Source organism: Solanum verrucosum, unplaced genomic scaffold, assembly GCF_900185275.1.
Source record: "Solanum verrucosum unplaced genomic scaffold, falcon-dt-bn FXZP01000252.1, whole genome shotgun sequence".
Taxonomy (NCBI): domain Eukaryota; kingdom Viridiplantae; phylum Streptophyta; class Magnoliopsida; order Solanales; family Solanaceae; genus Solanum; species Solanum verrucosum.
This window is the reverse complement of record NW_026019988.1, coordinates 1,435,965-1,459,233: the sequence shown is the minus strand read 5'-3', so window position 1 is coordinate 1,459,233 and position 23,269 is coordinate 1,435,965. Positions and strand designations below refer to the sequence as shown.

General features: G+C 35.5%; 2 protein-coding genes across 2 annotated transcripts; one reads left to right on the top strand and one right to left on the bottom strand.

Moving 5' to 3' along the window:
• The first annotated feature begins 234 nt into the window (after positions 1-234).
• LOC125818598 (pentatricopeptide repeat-containing protein At4g31850, chloroplastic) lies at positions 235-4,912 on the top strand. The gene is made up of 3 exons (XM_049498093.1): positions 235-603; positions 715-3,981; positions 4,578-4,912. The coding sequence occupies exons 1-2, from the start codon at positions 402-404 to the stop codon at positions 3,906-3,908; spliced, it is 3,396 nt and encodes a 1,131-aa protein (XP_049354050.1). The 5' UTR covers positions 235-401; the 3' UTR covers positions 3,909-3,981; positions 4,578-4,912.
• Positions 4,913-6,183: 1,271 nt separating this feature from the next.
• LOC125818602 (translation factor GUF1 homolog, chloroplastic) lies at positions 6,184-20,678 on the bottom strand. Its single transcript, XM_049498097.1, has 22 exons — positions 20,290-20,678; positions 19,229-19,405; positions 18,049-18,135; positions 16,794-16,850; positions 16,549-16,614; positions 15,650-15,712; positions 15,231-15,275; positions 14,976-15,076; positions 14,577-14,673; positions 13,834-13,905; positions 13,162-13,316; positions 13,015-13,072; positions 12,524-12,604; positions 12,335-12,421; positions 12,026-12,097; positions 11,793-11,927; positions 11,395-11,468; positions 9,826-9,913; positions 9,197-9,274; positions 8,068-8,143; positions 7,869-7,909; positions 6,184-6,557 (listed from the first exon to the last, which is right to left on the bottom strand). The coding sequence occupies exons 1-22, from the start codon at positions 20,530-20,532 to the stop codon at positions 6,462-6,464; spliced, it is 2,049 nt and encodes a 682-aa protein (XP_049354054.1). The 5' UTR covers positions 20,533-20,678; the 3' UTR covers positions 6,184-6,461.
• Between the last annotated feature and the right edge of the window lie 2,591 nt (positions 20,679-23,269).

Genomic DNA, 23,269 nt, shown 5'->3' with positions numbered 1-23,269 from the left:
CTCGGGGTCATTATTAGGAGGGCAAAATGGTAAATTCACGAAACATTCTAAAAATGACCGACCAGGTCATTACATAGCATCACCCCTAACGGACCTGAAATATAGATTTGAATTTAATCGAGCTCCTCGAAAAGAAAAAAAACTTTCCTTTTTTCACTTTTCCCCCTAATTTTCCTAAATCCAAGCAAAATGCACTAAAATTTTATCCCACAAATTGCTCAAACATATCCACGTCTTCCTCATCCTCACTCAAAATTCCAACCCACATGTTTACTTCAGTCCCAACTCCATAATCACCCGAAAAGCAATCTTTTTGCCTCATCATTATACATTTCTTATGCAGAACTTGTTCAGATTGTGCTCATGTAAGTTTTTGCATATAAATTTTCTTCTTTTTTTCCATGGGTGTGATTGTACTTAGCTCCTCAGCAAGTTGCTGCAATAATTTCAATTGTGTATCTGTTACTGAGACTAGACAATCTACTAGTGGTAATGGGTGGTTGAATTGTGATAAAATTAGGAAAAAACATGTGGGTTCTTCAAGATTTGTGATGAAATGTTCCAATGATGTTGTGTTGGCTGGGAACTTGAATTTTTTCCCTGGTGGGTCTGTGGTGAATTGTGATAAAATTAGGAAAAAACATGTGGGTGCTTCAACATTTTTTATGAAATGTTCCAATGATGTGTTGGCAAGGAACTTGAATTTTTTCCCAGGTGGGTCTGTGTTGAATTGTAATAAAATTAGGAAAAAATATGTGGTTACTTCAAGTTTTGTTATGAAATGTTCCAATGATGTTGTGTTGGTAAATGGAAAACCTAGAAATGGCATATCTGCTGAGGGAATATTGAGGAACTTGAGGTCGATTTCGGAACCAACTGAAGCTTTAGCTTTGTTTAAATCTGTAGCGGAGATGCCTAGGGTTGTGCATACTACAGAGACATGTAATTACATGTTGGAGTATTTGAGGGTTCTTGAGAGGATTAATGATATGGCTGTAGTGTTTGATTTGATGCAAAAACAGATAATATATAGGAGTTTGGATACTTATTTGATTATATTCAAGGGTCTTCATATAAGGGGAGGGATACGGGAAGCTCCGTTTGCTCTTGAAAGGATGAAGAAAGCAGGGTTTGTGTTGAATGCTTACTCGTACAACGGGTTGATTCATTTGATTCTTCAAGCAGGGTTTTGGCAGGAAGCTTTAAAGGTTTATAGAAGGATGATTTCGGAAAAGCTTAAGCCTAGTCTTAAAACATACTCTGCACTAATGGTTGCGTGTGGTAAAAGAAGGGATACTGAAACAGTCATGAGATTGTTAAGCGAGATGGAAGGTCTGGGATTAAGACCGAATATTTATACTTTTACCATTTGCATTAGAGTGCTTGGAAGGGCTGGAAAGATCGATGATGCTTGTGCTGTATTAAAGAGAATGGATGATGAAGGTTGTGCTCCAGATGTTGTTACTTACACAGTCCTCATTGATTCTCTTTGCATTGCTGGCAAGCTAGATATTGCTAAAGAAGTCTTTTTCAAGATGAAAGATGGGTGCCAAAAACCTGATCGAGTGACTTACATCACTTTGCTAGATAGGCTTAGTGATCGTGGTGACTTGGACTCTGTAAGGGACTTCTTGGACAGGATGGAGGCTGATGGTTATAAAGCAGATGTCGTCTCTTTTACCATACTTGTTGATGCTTTGTGCAAAGTAGGTAAGGTTAGTGAAGCATTTGCTACATTAGATGTAATGAAGGAAAAAGGGATCTTACCGAATCTTCATACTTATAATTCATTGATTAGGGGCCTGCTAAGAAAGAAGAGAGTTAATGAAGCATTGGAGCTGTTTGATAGCATGGAATCTCTTGGAGTTGAGGTTACAGCTTACACGTATATCCTGTTTATTGACTACTATGGAAAATCAGGTGAGCCTGATAAAGCCCTTGAAACATTTGAGAAGATGAAAGCTCATGGAATCGTGCCTAACGTTGTTGCTTGCAATGCATCTTTGTACAGTGTAGCAGAAATGGGAAGGCTTGGAGAGGCGAAAAGGATATTTGATGGAATTAGAGAGAGTGGATATGTTCCAAATTCTATCACCTACAACATGATGATGAAATGCTATAGTAATGCAGGGAAAGTTGATGAAGCCATTAAATTACTCTCTGAGATGATAGAAAGTGGTTGTGATCCTGATGTAATTGTAGTCAATTCATTGATCGACATACTTTATAAGGATGGTCGGGCTAGTGACGCGTGGGCAATGTTTTACAGATTGAAGGATATGAAACTGACTCCTACTGTTGTGACCTACAACACTTTACTGGCTGGATTAGGAAAAGAGGGGAAGATTCGAGAGGCCTATGAGTTACTTGATAGCATGGCTCTTCACGGGTGTGCTCCTAACACAATCACTTACAATACACTTTTAGATAGTCTTTGCAAGAATGGTGAGGTTGATACTGCCTTGACGTTGCTTTATCAAATGACAGGACCAAATTGCTTTCCAGATGTTTTCAGTTATAACACTGTAATCTTTGGGTTGGCTAAAGAAAAAAGGGTAACCGAAGCATTTTTGCTATTCCATCAGATGAAGAAGAAAATGTATCCTGACTGTGTAACTGTATATGCTCTTCTACCTATTCTTGTGAAAGACGGTTTAGTTGAGGATGCTGTTAAGATTGTGGACGGATTTGTTAACCAGGCTTTGAACAGGTCAGATAGATCCTTTTGGCTGCAACTGATGGAAGGTGTTTTGGGTGAAGCTGAATTAGATCATTCCATTTCTTTTGCGGAAAAACTGGCATCGTATCATATTTGCAAAAGTGACTTAATAATAGTGCCTGTTATTAGAGTCCTTTGCAAGCAAAAAAAAGCCCTTGATGCTCATGATCTTTTTGTTAAATTCAAGAACACATTCGGTATTCGTCCAACACTAAGATCATATTATCCCTTGGTTGAAGGACTTCTGAATGTTAATCTTAAAGAATTGGCGTGGCATCTTTTCAAGGAGATGAAAAATGTCGCCGGATGTGCCCCAGATGTTTATACCTATAATTTGTTTCTTGATGAACTTGGAAAGTCTGGGAAGGTTGATGAACTTTTTGAGCTGTATGAGGAGATGCTCCACAGAGGATGTGTGCCGATCGCGATAACTTACAATATTCTCATTTCTGGTTTGGTGAAGTCTAATAAAGTAGAGAGAGCAATGGATTTTTACTATGATCTTGTAAGTTTAGGGTTTACACCTACTCCTTGTACATATGGTCCTCTCATAGATGGGCTTTTGAAAGTTAAAAATTTCGACAAAGCAAAGGACTTTTTTGAGGAAATGGCGGAGTACGGATGCAGGCCGAATTCCGCTATCTACAACATTCTCATAAATGGGTTTGGGAAAGCCGGTGATCTGAAAGCTGCATGTGATCTCTTTAACAGAATGAATAAAGAAGGAGTTAGACCCGATTTAAAGACGTACACCATTCTTGTAGATTGTCTATGCTCTGCCAGGAAGGTGGATGATGCTTTGCACTACTTTGAGGAACTGAAATCAGCTGGTCTTGATCCTGATTTGATTTCTTACAACCTTATGATCAACGGTCTTGGGAAATCCGGTAAAATGAAGGAAGCGCTGCATCTTCTTGATGAGATGAAAAGCAGTGGAATCACCCCGAATCTTTATACCTATAATACCTTGATATTCAATCTTGGGATTGTTGGAATGTTGGAGGAGGCTGGAAGGATGTATGAAGAACTTCAGCAACTCGGTCTTGAACCCGATGTTTTTACTTATAATGCTCTTATTAGAGGGTACAGCAAGTCTGGTGATCCAGATGGTGCATATGCCATTTATGAGAAGATGATGGTCGGGGGTTGTAGCCCAAATAGTGGTACTTTTGCTCAACTACCTAATTAACGGCGGACATTTAAGGTTCTTCAAGTGAAGCTTGTGAGAGCGAGTTCCTAAACTTTGCGTTGAGGCTGCTAAGGTATATACTCATTCCACCACTCCAGGGAACTTGCTGGAGAATGTAAATCATTTCTGCACTTTCTGAATATTCGAAACATGCTAAGCAAAAACGTTTTTCAAGACATAGTTGCCATATTTTCTTGCTCCTTAAATCATCACGTACCCCAGAGGCGGATCCAGATATTGGTACTGTGTTCAACAAAAAACCCAATATACTCTGATGCTCATTACTCAAGCTGAGGGTCTTCCAGAAACAGCCTCTCTACCTCCTCGAGGTAGGGGTAAGGTTTGCGTACACTCTACCCTCCCTAGACCCTCCTTGTGGAACTAACACTGGATTTCTTGTTGTTGTTGAACCCATGATTTCAAAAATACAATGGGTTCAACGATAAGAACCTTAAAGGTTGAACACATAAATCGTAAATCTTGGATCTGCCTCTGTCATCCCCTGCTCTCAAATTTATCACCAAAAATATAAGAAAGAAAATTTGCTTGTTCCCTTTTCCATTCTCAGAACATCAATGCGTCCAAGCTAGACGTTATTATCTTGTCAATGCTGATAGTTAACTTGACTGAACGTTGTCTTAACCTTAACTTCTTGTTTCTTTTCTGCAGGGATTACCTCTGCTGATCGGACGTTTACTATTTGGAGCTCGTAGATGTGTCGGCAAGGTTCTTGGGGCGTGGCTGAACCTCAAAGGCGTCGGATTTCATTTGTAAGGTGCTCTATAAATCCGAAAACGTTGTCTATATAAAGTGTTAATATTTGGTTGTTGTAGGTTTATACCTGTGCATCTTGTAAGAATGAGTGTGGCAGTCTTAGCAATAAGTGTAGCATATCTCTTATGCTTGGTGAATACATGGTGCCTATATCTGTAGATAATTCAACCATAGTTGAGGCAAAACTCTTTCTAAAGTTTTGATTTGTTATTCAACTTACCAAGAAATGTTTTAATTCATTATTTACACTGCTTTGTTATGCGATACTTGAGCCGAGTGAAAACAGTTTATCTATCTCCACAAGGTAGGGGTAAGGTCTACATACCCTACATATAGATTTGTCCTTCAAATTGCTCACGTGTGGCATTGTGTAACGACGGAAAATGATACTATATATCCCACGTTGTACTATTCATCAAGATAATACAGTATAATATGATACATTATGAAATGAAACGTAACAACCATCCAAACAAAGTGTTTAGAGTTGAAACGTGACGTTAGATGTGAAGCTCTTCTACAATGTACAATGTGTAACCTTTTTAAGTAAGACGGAAGGTCTTAACAATTGCATCCAAGGGTTCACCGGCAAAACAACAACATATCGAGTGTAATCTTACGTGATGAGGGTATATATGTAATCTCATCATTTGTTTAATTCCACAAATCAATCTTAACTCAACGCCTGACTGATTGAGCTTGCAATGGTTTTTATGTCAAACAGTGTCATTATATTAGATTTATTCTTAGTTTTTGTTTTTGCCTTTCAATTATAGTGTCGTCTTGTTGCTATAAATATGGATGTAGAACAAAATTATTGTCATTATTTTTGTTTTTTCATTACATAAAAATCACTTTTTAAAAAAAAAAAAAAAAAACTAATCACCTAATTATATTAATATCAACTAAAAAAATCACTTTTCTTACCACTTTGTGTTGATTAACACCGATTGCCAGTTTCAGCTTCGAAACCTATTATGCTAATTCTATTTAAATTAAATTAGCTTGAGTAGTAAACGTATTATTTAAATTTCTCTAATGAAGATATTAACTCTTAATAGACTCAGTTTTTAGATTAATTTCTTTTCACTCTCTATTGAGAGGGCAAATCATTAAAAAATAAAGAATAGAGTGCAATTTTTTAAAAAGGCGTCATACATTAAGGGATTTATTTGATAGGATGCAATAGAAAAAATAATACATGTATTAACTTTGTGTACTCTATTTGATATTGCAGTATGTATACTACTAATACATTGAAAACTATGTTATTAGCAATGCAAGGAGTATTAATACATGCATTAATATGATTAAAGTCATCAATTATCCCTCAAAACATTTTTCACATCTTTTCCCTCGTATTTGTGGAGAGTATATTTTTTTTTAAAAATTATGTAATATATGTTATTTTTAATACACCAAATACCGCATAAAAAATAATTCCACCATAACTACTGCAGTCTGCAAGCATAATGAATTGTTTGTGATCAGACTTTCTATTAAAAAATCAACTGTAATTAACAAAAGACAATTGTTCCTTTATATACAATATCACTAAAATAGGAACTTCTCAATCTGAATTAGCTATTTATTCACTGTAATGCTGTGTCTGACATAATGCAAAAAACTCAAAAAATAAATAAAATCCCAAGTCATACAGCTATTCACATGATATTTATATCAGAATCAATATAGTCCCCACTTTCTTTACTGCATTTTACCCGCAAACTCAGTGGGGTCTGACAAGGGTAGGATGTACGTCAAAAATCACAAAATGAATTATAAGACCTCTTTTTCAAGTTTTAATACAGCCATGAATGCTTCCTGTGGTACATCAACTTTACCAATGGCTTTCATCCTTTTCTTTCCTTCAGCCTGATGAAAAGATACAGCAAATAAATCATTATGCATAATCATGCGGCCCCAGTTTACATACAACTAGTGGGTTTGGAGAGGTAGAGTGTACGCAGACCTTACACCTACCTCCCTCATAGAGATAGAGAGACCATTTCCGAAAGACCATCAACTTAATAAAAAAAACATTTCAAAAGCAGTTTGAAAAAGGAAATACAAAAATAAAAACGATACCACCATCAAGTAAATAAAATCACCATAAGAAGATATTGAAGAGTAGGCTTGGATTACGGTCTCATATAACTTCCACCTTTTCAATTTGAGCGTCACAGTTTGAGTAGACACGGAGTATAAGATTAGAATGGAGAATATTGAATCTTGTGGTTTTAAATTAAATGTGTAATGTGCCAAAATGTTCTTTGAATCTTGTGATATTTAAACATGCGATGTAGAATGAAGGGATTAGAGAGTTACCAAGCATAAAATGAGATGTTTCTTTTAAAGAAGACAAAGTGGAAGTAAGATACTTAAATTGAAATGGTCGGAGTATGAGATAAGGGAAGAGTGATCAATATATAACGTGTTGATAAGTACTCTTGCACCGTAAAAATCAACGTTTTCCTCCAAATTAAAGATTCTTAAGTAACTATGGAATAGATCAGAACTGAAGGATAATAGCAACTGGAAACATGACCAAGCTAGGTACTGGATTCAGACTATACTACTTTTTCAAAATTTGCTAGAGAAAAAAGAGAGTAGAAACACAAGCTAAAAGATGATGTAGCACCAGAAGGCAGAAGGGAGAACCGTAGAGGAAAGAAACACGAAATGTAGGCGGAAAAAGAGAAGTAGGTCATAGCCAACTTTGAAAATGCCGGAATATGCCCTAGGATTGATCTGAATATCCAGAAACAGAAAGGGACTTGCCAGATACTATGGTCTGAAGCGGAAATCACTTAAAATTGAATCGTCATTCGCATAGAAAAAACTAAAAGCAACAGTTGATAGGCTCTCAATCCCTCAACATCTGTAATTTAAGGCCATATTCTCTACAAGTGTTACTCCTTGGGTATAATACTTAACTCCAAAAGACGCCACATGATTTCTAGTTATGGGTAGGTATAACAAACCTAAACGTATAGCACAACTAACAAAATGGGAAGAACATCTTGTTATAAATAATTTGATTTTCTTTGCATAGGTAAGCATGAACCTAATAACAGCACAAGCGAATATTTTAAGAAATACAGTCTAACCATGCACTACGAGTAATTGTAATTAACAAGGATGTCCCATAAGGTATTTGTTTCAGGGAACAGGGGTGCAGGGTACCTGTTTCTTGAGCAGTTTCTTTTTTCTTGAGATGTCACCACCTACATGAATGAAGATGGAATGTAAAAAAAAACTAAGAGATCATACACATGTCAATGTAAACATCATAAATTCTAGATAATCATCAGCAGCAGATGAAAATTCTTACAAGGGATTTCAATATGTATATCATACTGTTAATATCATCTTGTAATCTTACCATAGCACTTGGCGAGAACATCCTTCCTGATAGCCGATATAGCCTCGCTGGCAATAACTTTTGAGCCAATGGTTGCCTGTCATGACAAATTAAGCATTCAATAAAACTAATAAGCTATGACAGGGAATAGCATTCACTACAACATTGCTTCACCTTGCATCTATGTTATCGAGATACTTAAACACATAATAGCACGTTGTTTAAAATTACTAATAGCTTTGCTCAATAACGTGCACATTTTTAGGTCATTGAGAATATGTTTTGGTTTATTTATAGCACAAGACGTCTCTTTTTAAAAAGTCTGCTGAGTGCTGCTCATACAAAAGTCTCCATGAATAATCTTATGCTTTCTGAGAGTACACGTTCAAACAAGCATATATCCTTCGTAACACAAAAAGTAATATATAAGTCTGAAAAAACAATGCAGCACTCACATTAAGAGATAATTTTGACTGCTCTCTAAATGACGGAATAAAACAGGGAGCGGAGAGGAAGAAAGTGACTAGTTGGTGGGAGCGCAAGATGAAAGATTGCATCAACTTAAATTTAAATCTCTCACAAGATAAATAACTATTTCAAATGTATAGTACATTCAATCATCAATAAAAGCACTCTTCCTAGGCATAGGAAAATTCAGCGTAAAGCTCAAAATAGAAAAGAAAAAGAAAACGAAAAGAAAAAAGTGTGTAGCCTATGCAAAACCCTTCACTAAAAAGATGAAGACACCCATGAAATCAGATTGATGTGAAATATGTACTAAACAATGACGCACTACTTTAGAGTGAGACTCATACTAACTGATGATACACTACTCCTAGAATTCACTTAAATACTTTATGAAACAACCAGGAAAGGGCAACATGAAATCAATAACTAACTCAATTCACATTTGACAGTAGTAGGAACCTAACCAAAGTAACTAAGGCTATTTCCTTAGGAAGAATCAAAGCACGAAAAGCATAGCAATGATGTACTAACAATATGTATCATTTGAATGAGAAACTACCAAGAATAAATGCAAAAATCGCTTCCTCTTCGAATGAAAAAAACAATGTGAAATATGAAAACTCTTAATTTCCATTATCACAAAAATAAAAAAGATGTTCAACTAAGAAAAGAGATGTACTACCTGGATTGGTACTTTAAACATTTGTCTGGGTATTAGTTCTTTTAGCTTTTGGGTTAAAGCCCTTCCCACAGAATATGCCTGAAAAAAAAAAGAGAGAGAAAGCAAATGTTACATCATATATGTGCCAAGATAATATTTGTCTCAAATAAGATGGAATAATTTCAGATTGGTAAATAAAGTAGAAAGTCAAGATACCTGCAAACTGTAGACTCAATGACTAATCGTTTTTATTTTTGTACAAAGGTTGAAGATTTTAATAAACAGTCAAAAAGATTATAGGAGGAAATGACTTGGATTCCATCAATAACTAAGAACAGAAAAATCAATAAACAATTGCCTGCCAGTCTATTTTCAGGTACCTAGTGAATGCTACGTGGAAGATAAAAGTTATATTTTGTTAACCTATATTCATGAGGCATGCATGTGAAGTTCTTCCGAGTTAAGTGCAGTAAACTGTAGCTGACATTGGATGAATTTAGTTTTTACATCATTTCCATGAGAAAAAGCTTCAAGTCTGTCTCTACTGTCAAGGAAAAGTGCACCAGAAGAACTTTAAGTAGTTCCATTTCTTTTACATGAATTTGCATTCTGTTTTAAGCACAAACACATGTTACAAGGTCCTTCCTTACCTTGTCTTTATGTACGATTGTTGCCAAGGGTTCGACACGATCACCATTAATGAGAATATCAAGCTTTATCAAATCACTTTCTGTATACCTGGCAGGCACACCAGAGTGGATATCTCATTAGCAAGTCATGAATTAAACAGCAATAATCTTTGAGGATCCATGAAAAGATCTTTTTATGCATCCAGATATTCCAACTAATTTAGTAGTAAATCAAGCTAAATGTTAAACTTAACAGTGAGCACTCAGGAACAAAAAAACCAAAAGTATACCTGATTCAGAATATCAAGCTAAATGTGTGCCTTTGACACATGTAGCAGAAATAGTGTGAGCTCTCTTTAGATAGACATACCACGAAGGTCACATGTAAAAGAGTTCATAATTTTAATGCGAAGACTCACTGGGTGAGTTTGGTAGGGAAGAAAACATTTTCTGGAAAAAGTTTTCTTATTTTCCCATGTTTAGTTGGACAAAAATGTTGGAAAACATTTTCTCAAGGAAACGAAGTTCCTTAAAAATGAGGAAAATGACTTCCTTAATGGAAGTAGGGAAAACAAGTTCTATAAGTGACTTTCTATGTTTATTGTATCCTCCCGCCCACCCAACGCCACCAACCCCTACCCCTTGACCATCCCACCCCGCCACCCCCTCCTACCCCTACTTTTTTGCTAGATTACATATAAATACTCTTGAGATAACAATTTTTTGCTTACTTACCAAACACTAGAAAATAAGTAAGAAACCAACTTGTTTTCCAAGAAACATTTTCTAGCCAAACACACCCACAAAAGTTCTTTGACCCACTGTATAGCTGTAAGGTTTAGAATGTTGAAGTCAAAGTCGTGATACCAAAAAAAAAGTAAATACAACTAGATTGCATCTGTTGCTTCCAACCTATTATGCCATGGACAGTGAAAAACTCCCAACTAGAATACCTAACTACCAATAAACTTTTTACAATTTTTTGATGGAATAACAATAGGGATCTTCTTTCTGCAGCAAGACCAATTTTTTTCATGGAATAACAAAAAATAACAATTGGCTGATTTTATGTGGAAAGAGATTTCATAACGTTTGAAGGGAGGCCTTGGTGTAACTAGTAAAGTTGTTGCCATGTGACCTGGAGGTCATGGATTTGAGCTGTGGAAACAGCCTCTTGCAGAAATACAGGGTTAGACTGCATATAATAGACTCTTGTGGTCCGCCCTTCCCCGCACCCCACACATAGCGAGAGCTTAGTGCACCGGGCTGCCCTTTTTAGATTTCATAATGTTCTCCTTTATCATGTGAACTTCTCCTATTCCTCATATATAAGAGAGAGTGGATAGGTACAAAAGAAAATGTGGATACAAATTTGTCTTTAACCTTGGAAAAAAATTAACAAATCAACTGAATGCTCGTTACCCGAAACAATTCAATAGTGATAGAAGCATGACTTCACTCTGTTTACAAAGAACTTAAAAGTGAAAACAAGACATGGAGTTAATATTTAAAAGCGGGTGTAAGTTCCAGATTATTAGGAGATCAAAATCATCATAGATAGACTTGACATTGCATATTATGTTGACTTACCCAATGAAGTTGTATTCCATGCTTGCATAACCTTTGCTTCTTGACTTTAGCTGATCAAAGAAATCTCCAACCATCTGATGAAGAAAATTGACACATCATAACCGGACAAAGAAAGACCCAGCCCAACATTCATACATGTTCTTACATAAAAGCAAAAGAAAAATGAAATTATTCCATGATTAAAAAAAATAAAAAATAAAAAGGAAACAAAATTCAACATGGAATCCTTAAAAAATGAATACACAACATAAATTGTTAAGTACCAAAACAACTAGTGAGCAAGATGACAGCACCCAAAGTTTACATCCTTTTGGACATGTATGTTTTGTACCCTCCCCCTTTTACAATATACAATGGCGCTAGATCAGAGCACTGGTTAACTAGTTACAAAATAGTACCTCAGCAAGTGGCAATTCATAGATGATTGATGCTCTATTCTCGGTAATATATTTCATCTCTTTGAATATTCCTCGTCGATCTTGAGCAAGTTCCATAATAGCACCAATATATTCTTTTGGAGTGAGCAACTCAATCTGTGTGGAGAAGAATCACAAGCAGATGCCCAACTAGTTAGAAGTGCAACCGCATACAAAAGAAAAATTAGAGAAGAGTCACGAATTCAGAGAGCAACCTTAACAAATGGCTCTTCAATTGACCGTCTTTTTCCAGGTTCAGGAAGCAAAGATGGATTTGAACACTCAACCTGGATCAGATCAGATGCATGCATATATAAACATAACATCAAAAGACAGTCTCCCATACAAAGTAGCAATATTGGAACATGAACATATACTGCTTGAAAGGATGAAAAACTTAGAAGATGAACCATTTATAATACTCTGAAAAAAGTCAACATTTAGAGCTAAGCTCTGACAATTTCATTGGAACAAAGAGGCACAACTCGGAATAAAAAGTTTGAGTACAGGGCAAGAGATGTTACGGTATCACCATCTATGCAATTGACTCGGTAAACGACACTTGGGGCTGTAGTTATTAGAGACAAATTGTACTCGCGCTCGAGCCTTTCCTGGTGAAACAAAAGATTATCAGAGCACATGAGAAGCACAGACATCAAGGTAAAACATAGCCAAGTTACTAACAGAGAAGTTAACACAAACATTATTCTGACCTGAACAATTTCCATGTGAAGAAGACCCAAAAACCCACATCGAAATCCAAAACCCATAGCACTTGAAGTCTCTGGCTCAAACTGCAAATTTGGAATTACGAGAGAAAAATCTTACACAAATTTGCAACTTCCAAGTTGATGAAAAATATCCATAACAATTGTTATAAGTAAAAAAGGAAGATAAAATGTTAGTACACAAGAATATGCATAAATCTGCAAAATTTATTAAACAATATTTGACAAAGGATCATAATGGGGTCGACTGCTGTGAATGCATATATCTGAACATAACCAACATTTCCAATATAATTTGAAACATAGGGAATATATCATAAAAGCCAGAGTAAAACAAAGGACACATGATGCACAAGATTAAGAACACTGACAACAAAAATAGCGCTTCACAAGTTTTCAAAAGCATTGCTGCAAGAAAGTTCAAGAACACAACAGAAACTGTCAGAATTTATATTGCAAGTCAAAAATTTGTTTACCTTTAATGCAGCATCATTAAGTTGCAATTTCTCCAACGCATCGCGAAGCTCACTAAACCTGCAGGAATGTTGACAACCGTTTATAGGGGAAAATCTATTTGAATTCATACATATATTAAATAATAAAGTTTATAAATAGAAATATACTGGTCGGCATCAACAGGGAACAAGCCACAAAAAACCATTGGAGTAGCCTCCTTGTATCCCGGTAGTGATTGTTCTGCTTTTCTCTGGAAGTGTGTTATAGTGTCACCCACCCTAGCATCAGCTACGGATCTTATGGAAGCTGAAAGAAAGCCCACCTGAAATGATAAACTGAAAATCTTACAATCCCATCATTTAAAGAAAATTGACCTATTTAAAACGAAGATTTGAAGGTACCCTATCATGATTTGTTATTGTTTGTCAAATCAATTATTAGTTTCTTTTTCATTTTTCAATGATTTGCAATTCTTCAACGCATTGATTTATCAATTATTTTTTTACAATGGTGTTGTCTGAGCCACCATGTGAAACCTTGATTATTACACCGAGCACCTGACCCCCACCAGCAAAGGTACCGAGTAACTTTGGCCATCGAGACTTAGATAGATGGGAAGAAATTACCTAGTGATTATTGTCACTGTTGAGCATGATTTCTCAATAATTAACTGTAGAATCAAATCTATCTATCTTGGTTTTCAAGGTTGTAGCAGCCTGGGAACTCTAAATGTAGAAGTGGTACATATTGCTTATTATGCTTTAGACAAGAGGTAGATTTTTTCCTGATAAATAAGAAGAGAGGTGGTAGAATTAAATTAGTCAGATAAGATGTTTTACCTCTCCAGCGTATAATTGATCAACTTGCAACTGGTTGGGCGATAAAACTCCTAATTCATCAGCATAATAATCCTGCATTTGTTGTAGTTGAGAATAAGCCAACAGATAATGTGATCTATCCATCAACCAAATAAAAGAAAACATAAGAGTTCAGAAAATTGAGAAGGTCATTGGTAAAGAAATAAAAAAAATCCTTGTAGATAAGAAAAGAGTATCTAAGTAGAGATTGATATAGCACTCCAAAACAAGATGCCTTCAAAATTTAACAAATAGATCCTAATCAGAAAGTAGAAGAAAAAAAGAAGAAGATTAACATAGGAATAGTTTTCCATCAGTAAGGTTGTATCTCAGAGTATGTCTGATTCTTTAAGACATCAGGAGGTCATTGTTATTTATCAGACTACTAACTCTATGGGAACTTTTCTTGTACAAGATTTCTTTTAACACACATTAGGAGTTATAGCATTGAACCCCTAATTGTATGGGAAAAAAAAAACTTATGAACTCTAAAGGATTACTTTTTCACACACATAGGCGTTAGTTGTTGACTACCTACAAACTGTTCTTGCCTTACATATTCCTTGGGTAGCAAATAAGGTCTTTCTTTTCGAACAATAAGTCAGACTATTATTCTCAACAGTGGAGCACATAGCATCAGCAAATATATCACAGAATGTTAGGTGATGATTTTCCTAATGACCACCTGGTACAAAAGAAAAGGTGTATATATTAAGAAACCATACCTTCCCACTGGCCATAAAAAGCACTCTGTCACCTTTCTTAATAGTCCCATCAATGATTCGAAAATAGACAATAACGCCCCGATATGGATCATAGTAACTGCAAAGGGAAACAAATTCAGTTAGTTATGATGTGTTACTCCAAGCTTTTAATCAATACATGCTAGCAGCTTTTAATAACATTCACAACGTTAGTATTTCGCTTGCAAATATGGGTAACATCTTCCAAAGTAAATAGTAGATAACATCAGTAATATTGAGATTAATATCCAGTATTTAACATTGGGTATTGCGACTGCAAGATTCATAATCTATGAGTATTTCCATGCATAATCTTTCAAATATCTGAAAATAGTAGTGAAATAACGCTAATATATTCAAAGGGCCATCAATCAGATATACCTGTCAAATATAAGAGCCCTCAGAGGCCTTTCGGCAGTATCACGTGGAGGTGGAATCCTCTGAACAATCGCATTTAGAATTTCAGTAATACCTATTCCTTCCTAATGAGGAGAAAACACATATCAAATTCCGCAAGTTGTAGTAAGGCTACTAATTCAACCACTACTTCAACTTTTCTTCCTTTGATCAAACGTAGAATCTGCCATGTATTCTTGAACAGAAAGAATGGGAAATGAGTGTTATCAAAGAAATTACCTTTGCTGAGGTGTATATGGCATTGCTACAATCCAGGCCAACAATCTATACAACAAGATGAGTTGATTCTATGGTTAATTGTGAAGTTACAGAAGCGTCAAGTATCTTTTTCCTTCAATCATATCCAGACAGCTATACGGCAAACCATTGACAGCAGAGCATGGAAAAACATAAATTATCAATTAAGGCATTATAGTGGTCATCTAACCTTGGAGAAAATTTGCAAGAAATATAGAGCAAATAATACTAGTCATAACAGCATTAGTAATATTGAGAATGACAACCAGAGGGGTAGCAGGAATCTTAGCCATAGCATAGTGATTTAGTGGTGCAGACAATTATAGTGGTACCACAAATAGTATCTATAACTATAGTAACAGACAGAAAGTTCTGAACTGTATTTATATCAACAAACCAACCTCTTCTATCTCTTGACAAACACGAGCTGGATCAGCTCCTGGAAGATCAATCTTGTTCAAAACCTGAGGAGAAGAATAATCATTCTTGTAAATAAATAAATAACTAAATAAGTAAGAAACGACATGATTTGAAGATAACAATGAAAAAAGAACTGGGGATTCATGATGAATAAGAAATGACGAGAGCAAAGATGCTCCTGCATCCCTACCATGATCTAGAGCACATTTAGAAAATTAACAAACTAGTGACTCATAGCTTTGAAATAATCAGTGCATCCAACCCAAAACCTCAATGCAATGGAGGATTGAGTGGCCAAGGACATTATAAACCTCTTGTGAGACCCTTGCACAGAAAGTGTAGCATTCCCAAACACCCTTTGGGAACCCTTAAACCGAAGCTACCTAGGTCTTTACTAGTTAAAAGTTCAGATGACATTAAAAGGAGAGTAAAGAAAAGAGAAAGAACTCTTAAAAAAATTGGTTGTTGATGGTATACAAGAGGGGCTTCTTATATAAGACGGTTTAGTATACATATAATAAGGTAAGTAATTTAATTCCTACAATTGGATACAGTATATTCTTAAATACTGTATGTCCTACGGAATAATCTTCGTAAGATTCTCTACTCAGATTCAATTAATTTAAACAAGCAGTGAATGCAGACACATTTAAATATATAACTTAATCAATGCTGTTGACTTTCAATAGTTTTGAAAACACAAACTTAGCCAATTTAAAACTATTAATCATGAATTGCTAGAAACCATCAATAATAAGTAAATCTTGTAACACCAGAAATCGGTTGATATTTGCCACAATTGAAACATCTGATATAGTTATGTGCTTGGAATATAAGTCATGATATACCAATGATACACATTAGCATTCCACCAACTTACCGGGATGATCTCAAGATTGTTTTCCAATGCTAAATACACATTAGCCAGGGTTTGCGCCTCTACTCCCTATAACATAAGAACTCAACCTCAGAATTGGTCACTGCAAAGAACTCAATTTACTGTATAAAATGAAATAGAGCAGTTCATATACTTTAACTATAGCAACTAATTAGAACTGCAACTTAGAATCATCGTGCATGGTGTGAATATATTCAAAAATGTAGAGGAGGCAAGTGTTTTTAAACCTGGGACGCATCAACTACAAGCAATGCACCTTCACAGGCAGCAAGAGACCGAGACACCTGATATTAGTGAAGAATTAATATGGCATCAAATGGAAATCTGTTTTGTGCTTCACAGGAGATAATTCCACACATCAACCACCTTTGGGGCTTGTGCATTTTGGTGAATTTAGTCTGCTAATTTATAGCATATTGGGTGATTCCACTAGGCTAGATGAAAGCTCGCTAGTCACTAGAAGACAGAGCAAGTTTTAAGTGAAAATGCATTATTTACATTTTAATGGTCAGCTGGTCATGTCAACATTTCCCAAAGCCAAATTATAAGAATCGCTAAGGAGTAGGGTAATTTACAGTTGGGTCCCCACATATATTTGGAACTGATCTCACTAGATTATTCCCTACACTTGATTACCCCCCTACCACCCAACTCCAAAAAGAAGTTTTACGAAAAGATCAGAAATATATCGATCTAAATGAACCATGCATGGACGTGCCTAACATGGTATGTTATATTCCCTCCGTACCAATTTATGTGGCGGTTTTTGACTAGGCATCGAGTTTAAGAAAGAAGGAGACTTTTGAAACTTATGATCTAAAACAAGTTAGACATTTTTACGGCTATAAATCATCTCGTTAAGGGTAAATGAAAAAAACTTAACATTATTTCTATTGGAACAGGTGAAAAGGGAGTATGCCACATAAATTAGAACAGCGGAAGTATTAGATAAATGCTCAAGTAAAATTGTTGATCTCCAACCTCCTTCAAGATCAACAAATAACTTCTCCAATCTCTTTTGCTTTGGTTGAATCATTTCGAACGGCCAAATTAACAATAACAACCACAAATAAGTGGCATATGTCATGGTGAAAGCAACTTACAATTTGAATCCTTGATGAGCTATTCACCACACAAACCAAATGATGTTGTTAGATTCTAATTAGATAAGAAATGAGATTGCTCAAGTTATGACCAGGTTCAGCTTTGGTATATGAAGTCTTCAATTTAAGATGATGATGCAATCACTTCATATATATAGGAAATTTTTTCAGTTATATTGTTACAGGAGCAACACAAATTCGTTGTTGTTTTGACAAAATTAACATCTTGCTCAGTAACCCACCTATCCTGGAATATGAACCATGAAACAAAAACCATATGCATACAGAGTTTATACCTTATAAGATTAGGATGGTTGGTATACTGTAAAATTGAGGATTAGCACAACACTTTCATGTTAAAACCATATCTGCCACATACCTCATACGAGAAATCTACATGACCTGGAGTGTCAATCAGATTAAGGCAATATGGCTCATTTTCATAAATGAAACGCATTCGAGCAGCCTGCAACAAAAAGCTACATGAATTTACTTTGTTTGCATTACAACATATCCAGAGTAATCCTACAGATGGGGTCTGGAGAGGGTAAGATGTATGCAAACCTTACCACTACCTTTGTGGGGTAGAGAGGTTGTTTCCGATAGACCCTCGGATCAAAAGAAATGTAAATGAAGCAGGGTGGAAAGAATAAAATGACAGCAAAATAACAAGATATAAGGCAAATGAGGTAAATAAACACGGACTGCAGATAGAATGATCAACACTGAGACAAAGAAAGGTTTCAAGAACATATAATTCAAACTTTTTGTTGACACTCTTTCTATTTTCGTCAATTAACACAACATCGCCACAAATAGCATATACCATGGAACTTTATCATGTATATTGCTCATTCATAACTAGCCAAACAAGCATGCGCTTAATGTAGATCCCTCATGTAAGTTCATGGTTACGGAAAACTCCTATGTATCTCCTACTATTGTTCCCACGCTTGTGACTATTCCTTCATAGCTAATTATTTATGGCATTCTATGTTGCTCGGACCCCAATCCTTCTACCTTTTGAAGCATTCTGTTAAGCCTACTATTACACATAAGATTATTGGAGGGAAATGAGAATATAAGGTTGCCTTCATGCAATATGCCAGAAACTTCGTCAAAACAAGTGGTCCTTCCACTAATAGAGAACTTAAAAGTAGAGAAATAGTCCATTCTTTTATAATTTGCCCGATATTTAAAAGAGGAAGGTTCTAAAAATAACAACTTGCTCTTATCCTAGAAGCCCCCATATATGAGACGATTGCTCATCAAAGGAAAGAATTCTTCTATCACACTGAAATCCTGTAAATAGCAATGAAAGACTACAGCTTGCATTTTACTGTCAACAAGCATCAGTTTCTAGGTTCTAGTAGTAGTACTATATACATTATCACACAACATAAATTAGAAATCTGAAATGTGTTCTTGTCTCTATCTTCATAAATACTGTTGGAATCAAACAAACTATCAACTCTACCAGAAATCTTACTCAAAGCTCACATTGACACCAAGTAAAATATTTTTTTTCCTTGTTGGGGTTCTGGATAATTACAACGCACCTGCAATTTGATAGTGATGCCTCTCTCTCTCTCCAAATCCATATTATCTAGAAACTGTTCCTTCATGTCTCGGCTCTCTACAGTTCCCGTCATTTGCAGCAACTTATCTGCCAACGTCGATTTCCCATGATCAATATGTGCTATTATTGAGAAATTCCTTATATTCGATATCGGTACCTACATACGTACAAATACAGCAAATGCCAATTCATCTAACCAAATGAAATATCACAAAACAATGGACTTAGGTTATGTAGACTAGTGTTTACACAATCAATAAATTTTATCCTATGATAGCAGATTAGTTACCATTTTTAACAAATAATCTATCAGTTCATCAAGAGATTTATCTGTACTTATAGTTAAACAATAAGTGAGCTGATTGAGTAAAGTACTTTTTATACCTGTCCCTCTTACACTTTTTTAACATGTGATAGCAAGTTAGTTGCTATTTTTTTATAACCCTGGTGTACAGGCCCGCTTGCGCTCACCTCGACTAATTCCACGGGATATTTATCAACTCCCACCAGCAACAAGTACCAATAACTTTGTGCACCAAGTCTAAGACTAATAAGAAAAAATCATTGAGTATTTTTGTCCCTGCTAGAATTTGAACCTGAGATGACCTCATGGTTCTCAGCCTACTTTATTGAGCACTAAGTCACACCTTTGGGTGCTATAAGTAAGTTTATCAGACAATCTAGTAATGTTTATCAAGAAATTTACCTATAATTTTTCAAATAAGTGAGCAAATTTTGTAAATATTTAAGTTTTTACCGTATCAATGAAAGGTTATTAACTATTTTTTTCACATAATCAATTCACGTTTATCTTCTATTTTCTCGTTTTAAATCTGCTTTGACATGCGTTACTTGAACCGGCAGTATACACTCTACAATCCTCATACTCCACCTATAGAATTTCACTGTTACGTTGTTATTGTAATCAATATCAACAAGGTTTACTTACAATTACTTAATAAATGAGCTGATTATGTAAATACTTAAACTTCAGTGCATAGAACTTATTAAACTCAAAAACAAAAAATGCGAAAATGAGACCTTCAACAGACGGTCTTTGCCGGCGCGAGCTGTAGCCTCGATGTCAGTTGCAGCTGCTTGGCAATGCACACGCAAGCTACTACGCCACCGCTGCCGCCGCCGTCGTACGGACTGAGCTCCATCGCTGCGTTTGCTTTTCAAGTGGTTACTGAAGTAGAGATTCGTAGGAAGGTTAAAGCAATTCTGGTGCTGATGATGATAATGATGAATGAATTTGGGGCGGCAAAAATTGGCAGTCGCCATTTTCGAATGGCGCAACTGATAGAATTTGGTGCAATTTGCTATATATCTTCTTGTCTTTCCAGTTTTTTTTTCAGCCACAAGATGAAACGATTAGGCAAGGAAAACATTTGGGGTGGTTAATTGAATTTGCCGGTTTTTCTCCCTATGCATTATTAATAGTATCAAAATTATAATAATCTCGGTATATAAATTATTTCGCGTTATTTTTTTTTATCACAAGGAAAATCCGCAGGTGTTACCCTTTGGGTGCGCACAGGGTAAAACCCCTACTCCTATGCAATAACTCACAAATCACATAGGAGAGGTAACCCACACTAGGCAAGCCCGATGCGATGAGCTCGACCCAGAAGGCAAACCCCTTGCTTTCGCTGGCAAGGAGTTTTGAAGTTGAGACCTTCAATATGGAAGTCCCAAGCCCAAACCATTGGGCCACCCCGAAGAATATTTTTTCACGTTATATCTTGAGTAATTTAATTTAATGTAAATATTAGTGACTACTTTCAGATAGGGCCGGCAGGGGGACCGGGTCAGCCCGATCGGGCTCGCGATCGGTTCGAGAACCGGCTCGCCGGATCAGGTCCTGTCTATTCTCGCGGGTTGGAGGGACTTCGGGATAGGGGACCGGTTAGGGGCCGTTCACCCTTTGGTCCCGGTCGACCCGGCCCGGCTGAACAAGCCAGTTTCGCGGGATCCCCTATTTTTTATTTTTTATTTTTAATTATATCCGTTGGGGCAACGGCTAGTGGACCCCTGACGGATTTATTCACCTTTTTCACTTCCCCAACACCCCCTATCACCCCCTACTTATAATATTTTAATTTAAACCCTCAAGTTATCATAAATACACTTTAACCCATTTTTAATATTATAAATACCCCTCTATCCCTTATTATTTCTTACAAAATCATCTATTCTCTCATCTATTTTCTATATCCTCTCAATCTTAAGTCTCAATTTTTGATTTTATTTAAGTCTCATATTATATCATAATATATATATTTCAATTCTAAATTTTCATATTATATCATAATATATATAATTCTCATATTTGCTATCAAGTATTGGAGTTCCAAATTACAAGTTACAACAAACTACAAGCTTCAAGAATCGGTTATAACGTCTGCTATTAACGCAGACGTTTGGTACATTCGTTTCATAATATTTATATTTTATTTTTCGTCATTAATTTTTGTGTTATTATTATTTTTATATTACACTTTACATATAATTAAATATGAGTTCTAGCCAAAAAGATATTGGTAAAGGAAAAGAGAAAGAACCAAGTGGCATTAGTAAATTATTTAATTTTAATAAAAAAAGTAGTAAGGAAAAAAATAAGAGTAAATGTGGTGGTACTTCTTCTAAATCAATGTCTAGAGTTAGATTTAATACAAATGATTCTACTTATGTTGATGATACTTCTTATGATATTGATTCAAATGTTCAACTCGATCATGAAATTTTACAACGAATTTATGGTGATATTAATCCTTATCTTGATGAAAATTCAGGTGAAGAAGTAGAAGTTGGTTCGGGAGAAGAGGAATTAGAAGATACATCTACTAGTCTGGTGACAGAAGTTCCAAATGAAACTACAAATTCAACGGAGCAAAATTGTGGACGCCCACCCCTTATACCTCCTACAAGGGAGAAGGTGAAGTATCAACGCCCTAAAACTTTTGTTGTGTGGCAATTTATGACTTTAGATAAGGAAAACTCTATTGATATTTGTAACAAATGTAAGTAACCTTTTAAACATAAACAACGTGGAGGTCAAGGTGGAACGAGGGGGTTAAATAGACATTCGTTATCTTGTGTGCCGATTCAATATAAAGAAGCTAAAGCATTAGCCGATAGAAAAAAAGGAATTTCAGTTAATGATTTTGATATTAATGTTAATGAATCGGTAGGGGCTTCTAACATGGTTCAAGAAACATTAGATCATTCTAACCCCGGTGGTCCACTAACATAACGTAAATATAATAAGGAAAGAGATCGCGAAAATTTAGCTAAAATGGTTTCTGTTTGTGGTTTGCCTTATAATTTTCCTTCACATCCCGGTTTTATTGAATATATTCAACAAACTTATAATCCTACTTATAGAGGTTTTTCAAGAAATACTGTTAAATCTGATGTATTTGTATATCAAGGTAAACATTGTCAATATCTTCGTTGTATATTTAGCATATTAGATTGTAGAGTGTCTATAACTTTGGACATGGGTCGTAGTGTTAATGGACAATGATTATTTAACTATTACAACACATTGGATTGATCATAATTGAAATTTACAAAAAAAAATCTTAAGTTATAAAGAATGTTTAGAGAAAAAAAACTGGTGCATATCTAGCTTCAACTATTTTGAGTGTTCTAGATTATTACATGCTTATAGATAAAGTAATGTTTGTCGCATTAGATAATGCATCTACTAATACAAACGCTGCTAGTATGTTAAAAGTTAGATTATATATGTCCAATTGATGTTAATGCTTTTCATGTTAGATGTGTTGCACATGTATTAAATTTAGTTGTACAACATGGTATTTCATTATTTGATTGTGGTTGTATGAAAATTGAATATGTTGTTGCCTGGATTTTTTATGCTCATAGAACTGCTAGAATTAGGGAATTTAATGAGCGGTGTGTACTATGTGATTTGTCATCAAGAAAAATTCCAAGACATATTAAAACAAGGTGAACTTCTTTTTACGAAATGTTTTCAGTTGCTTACGAATAT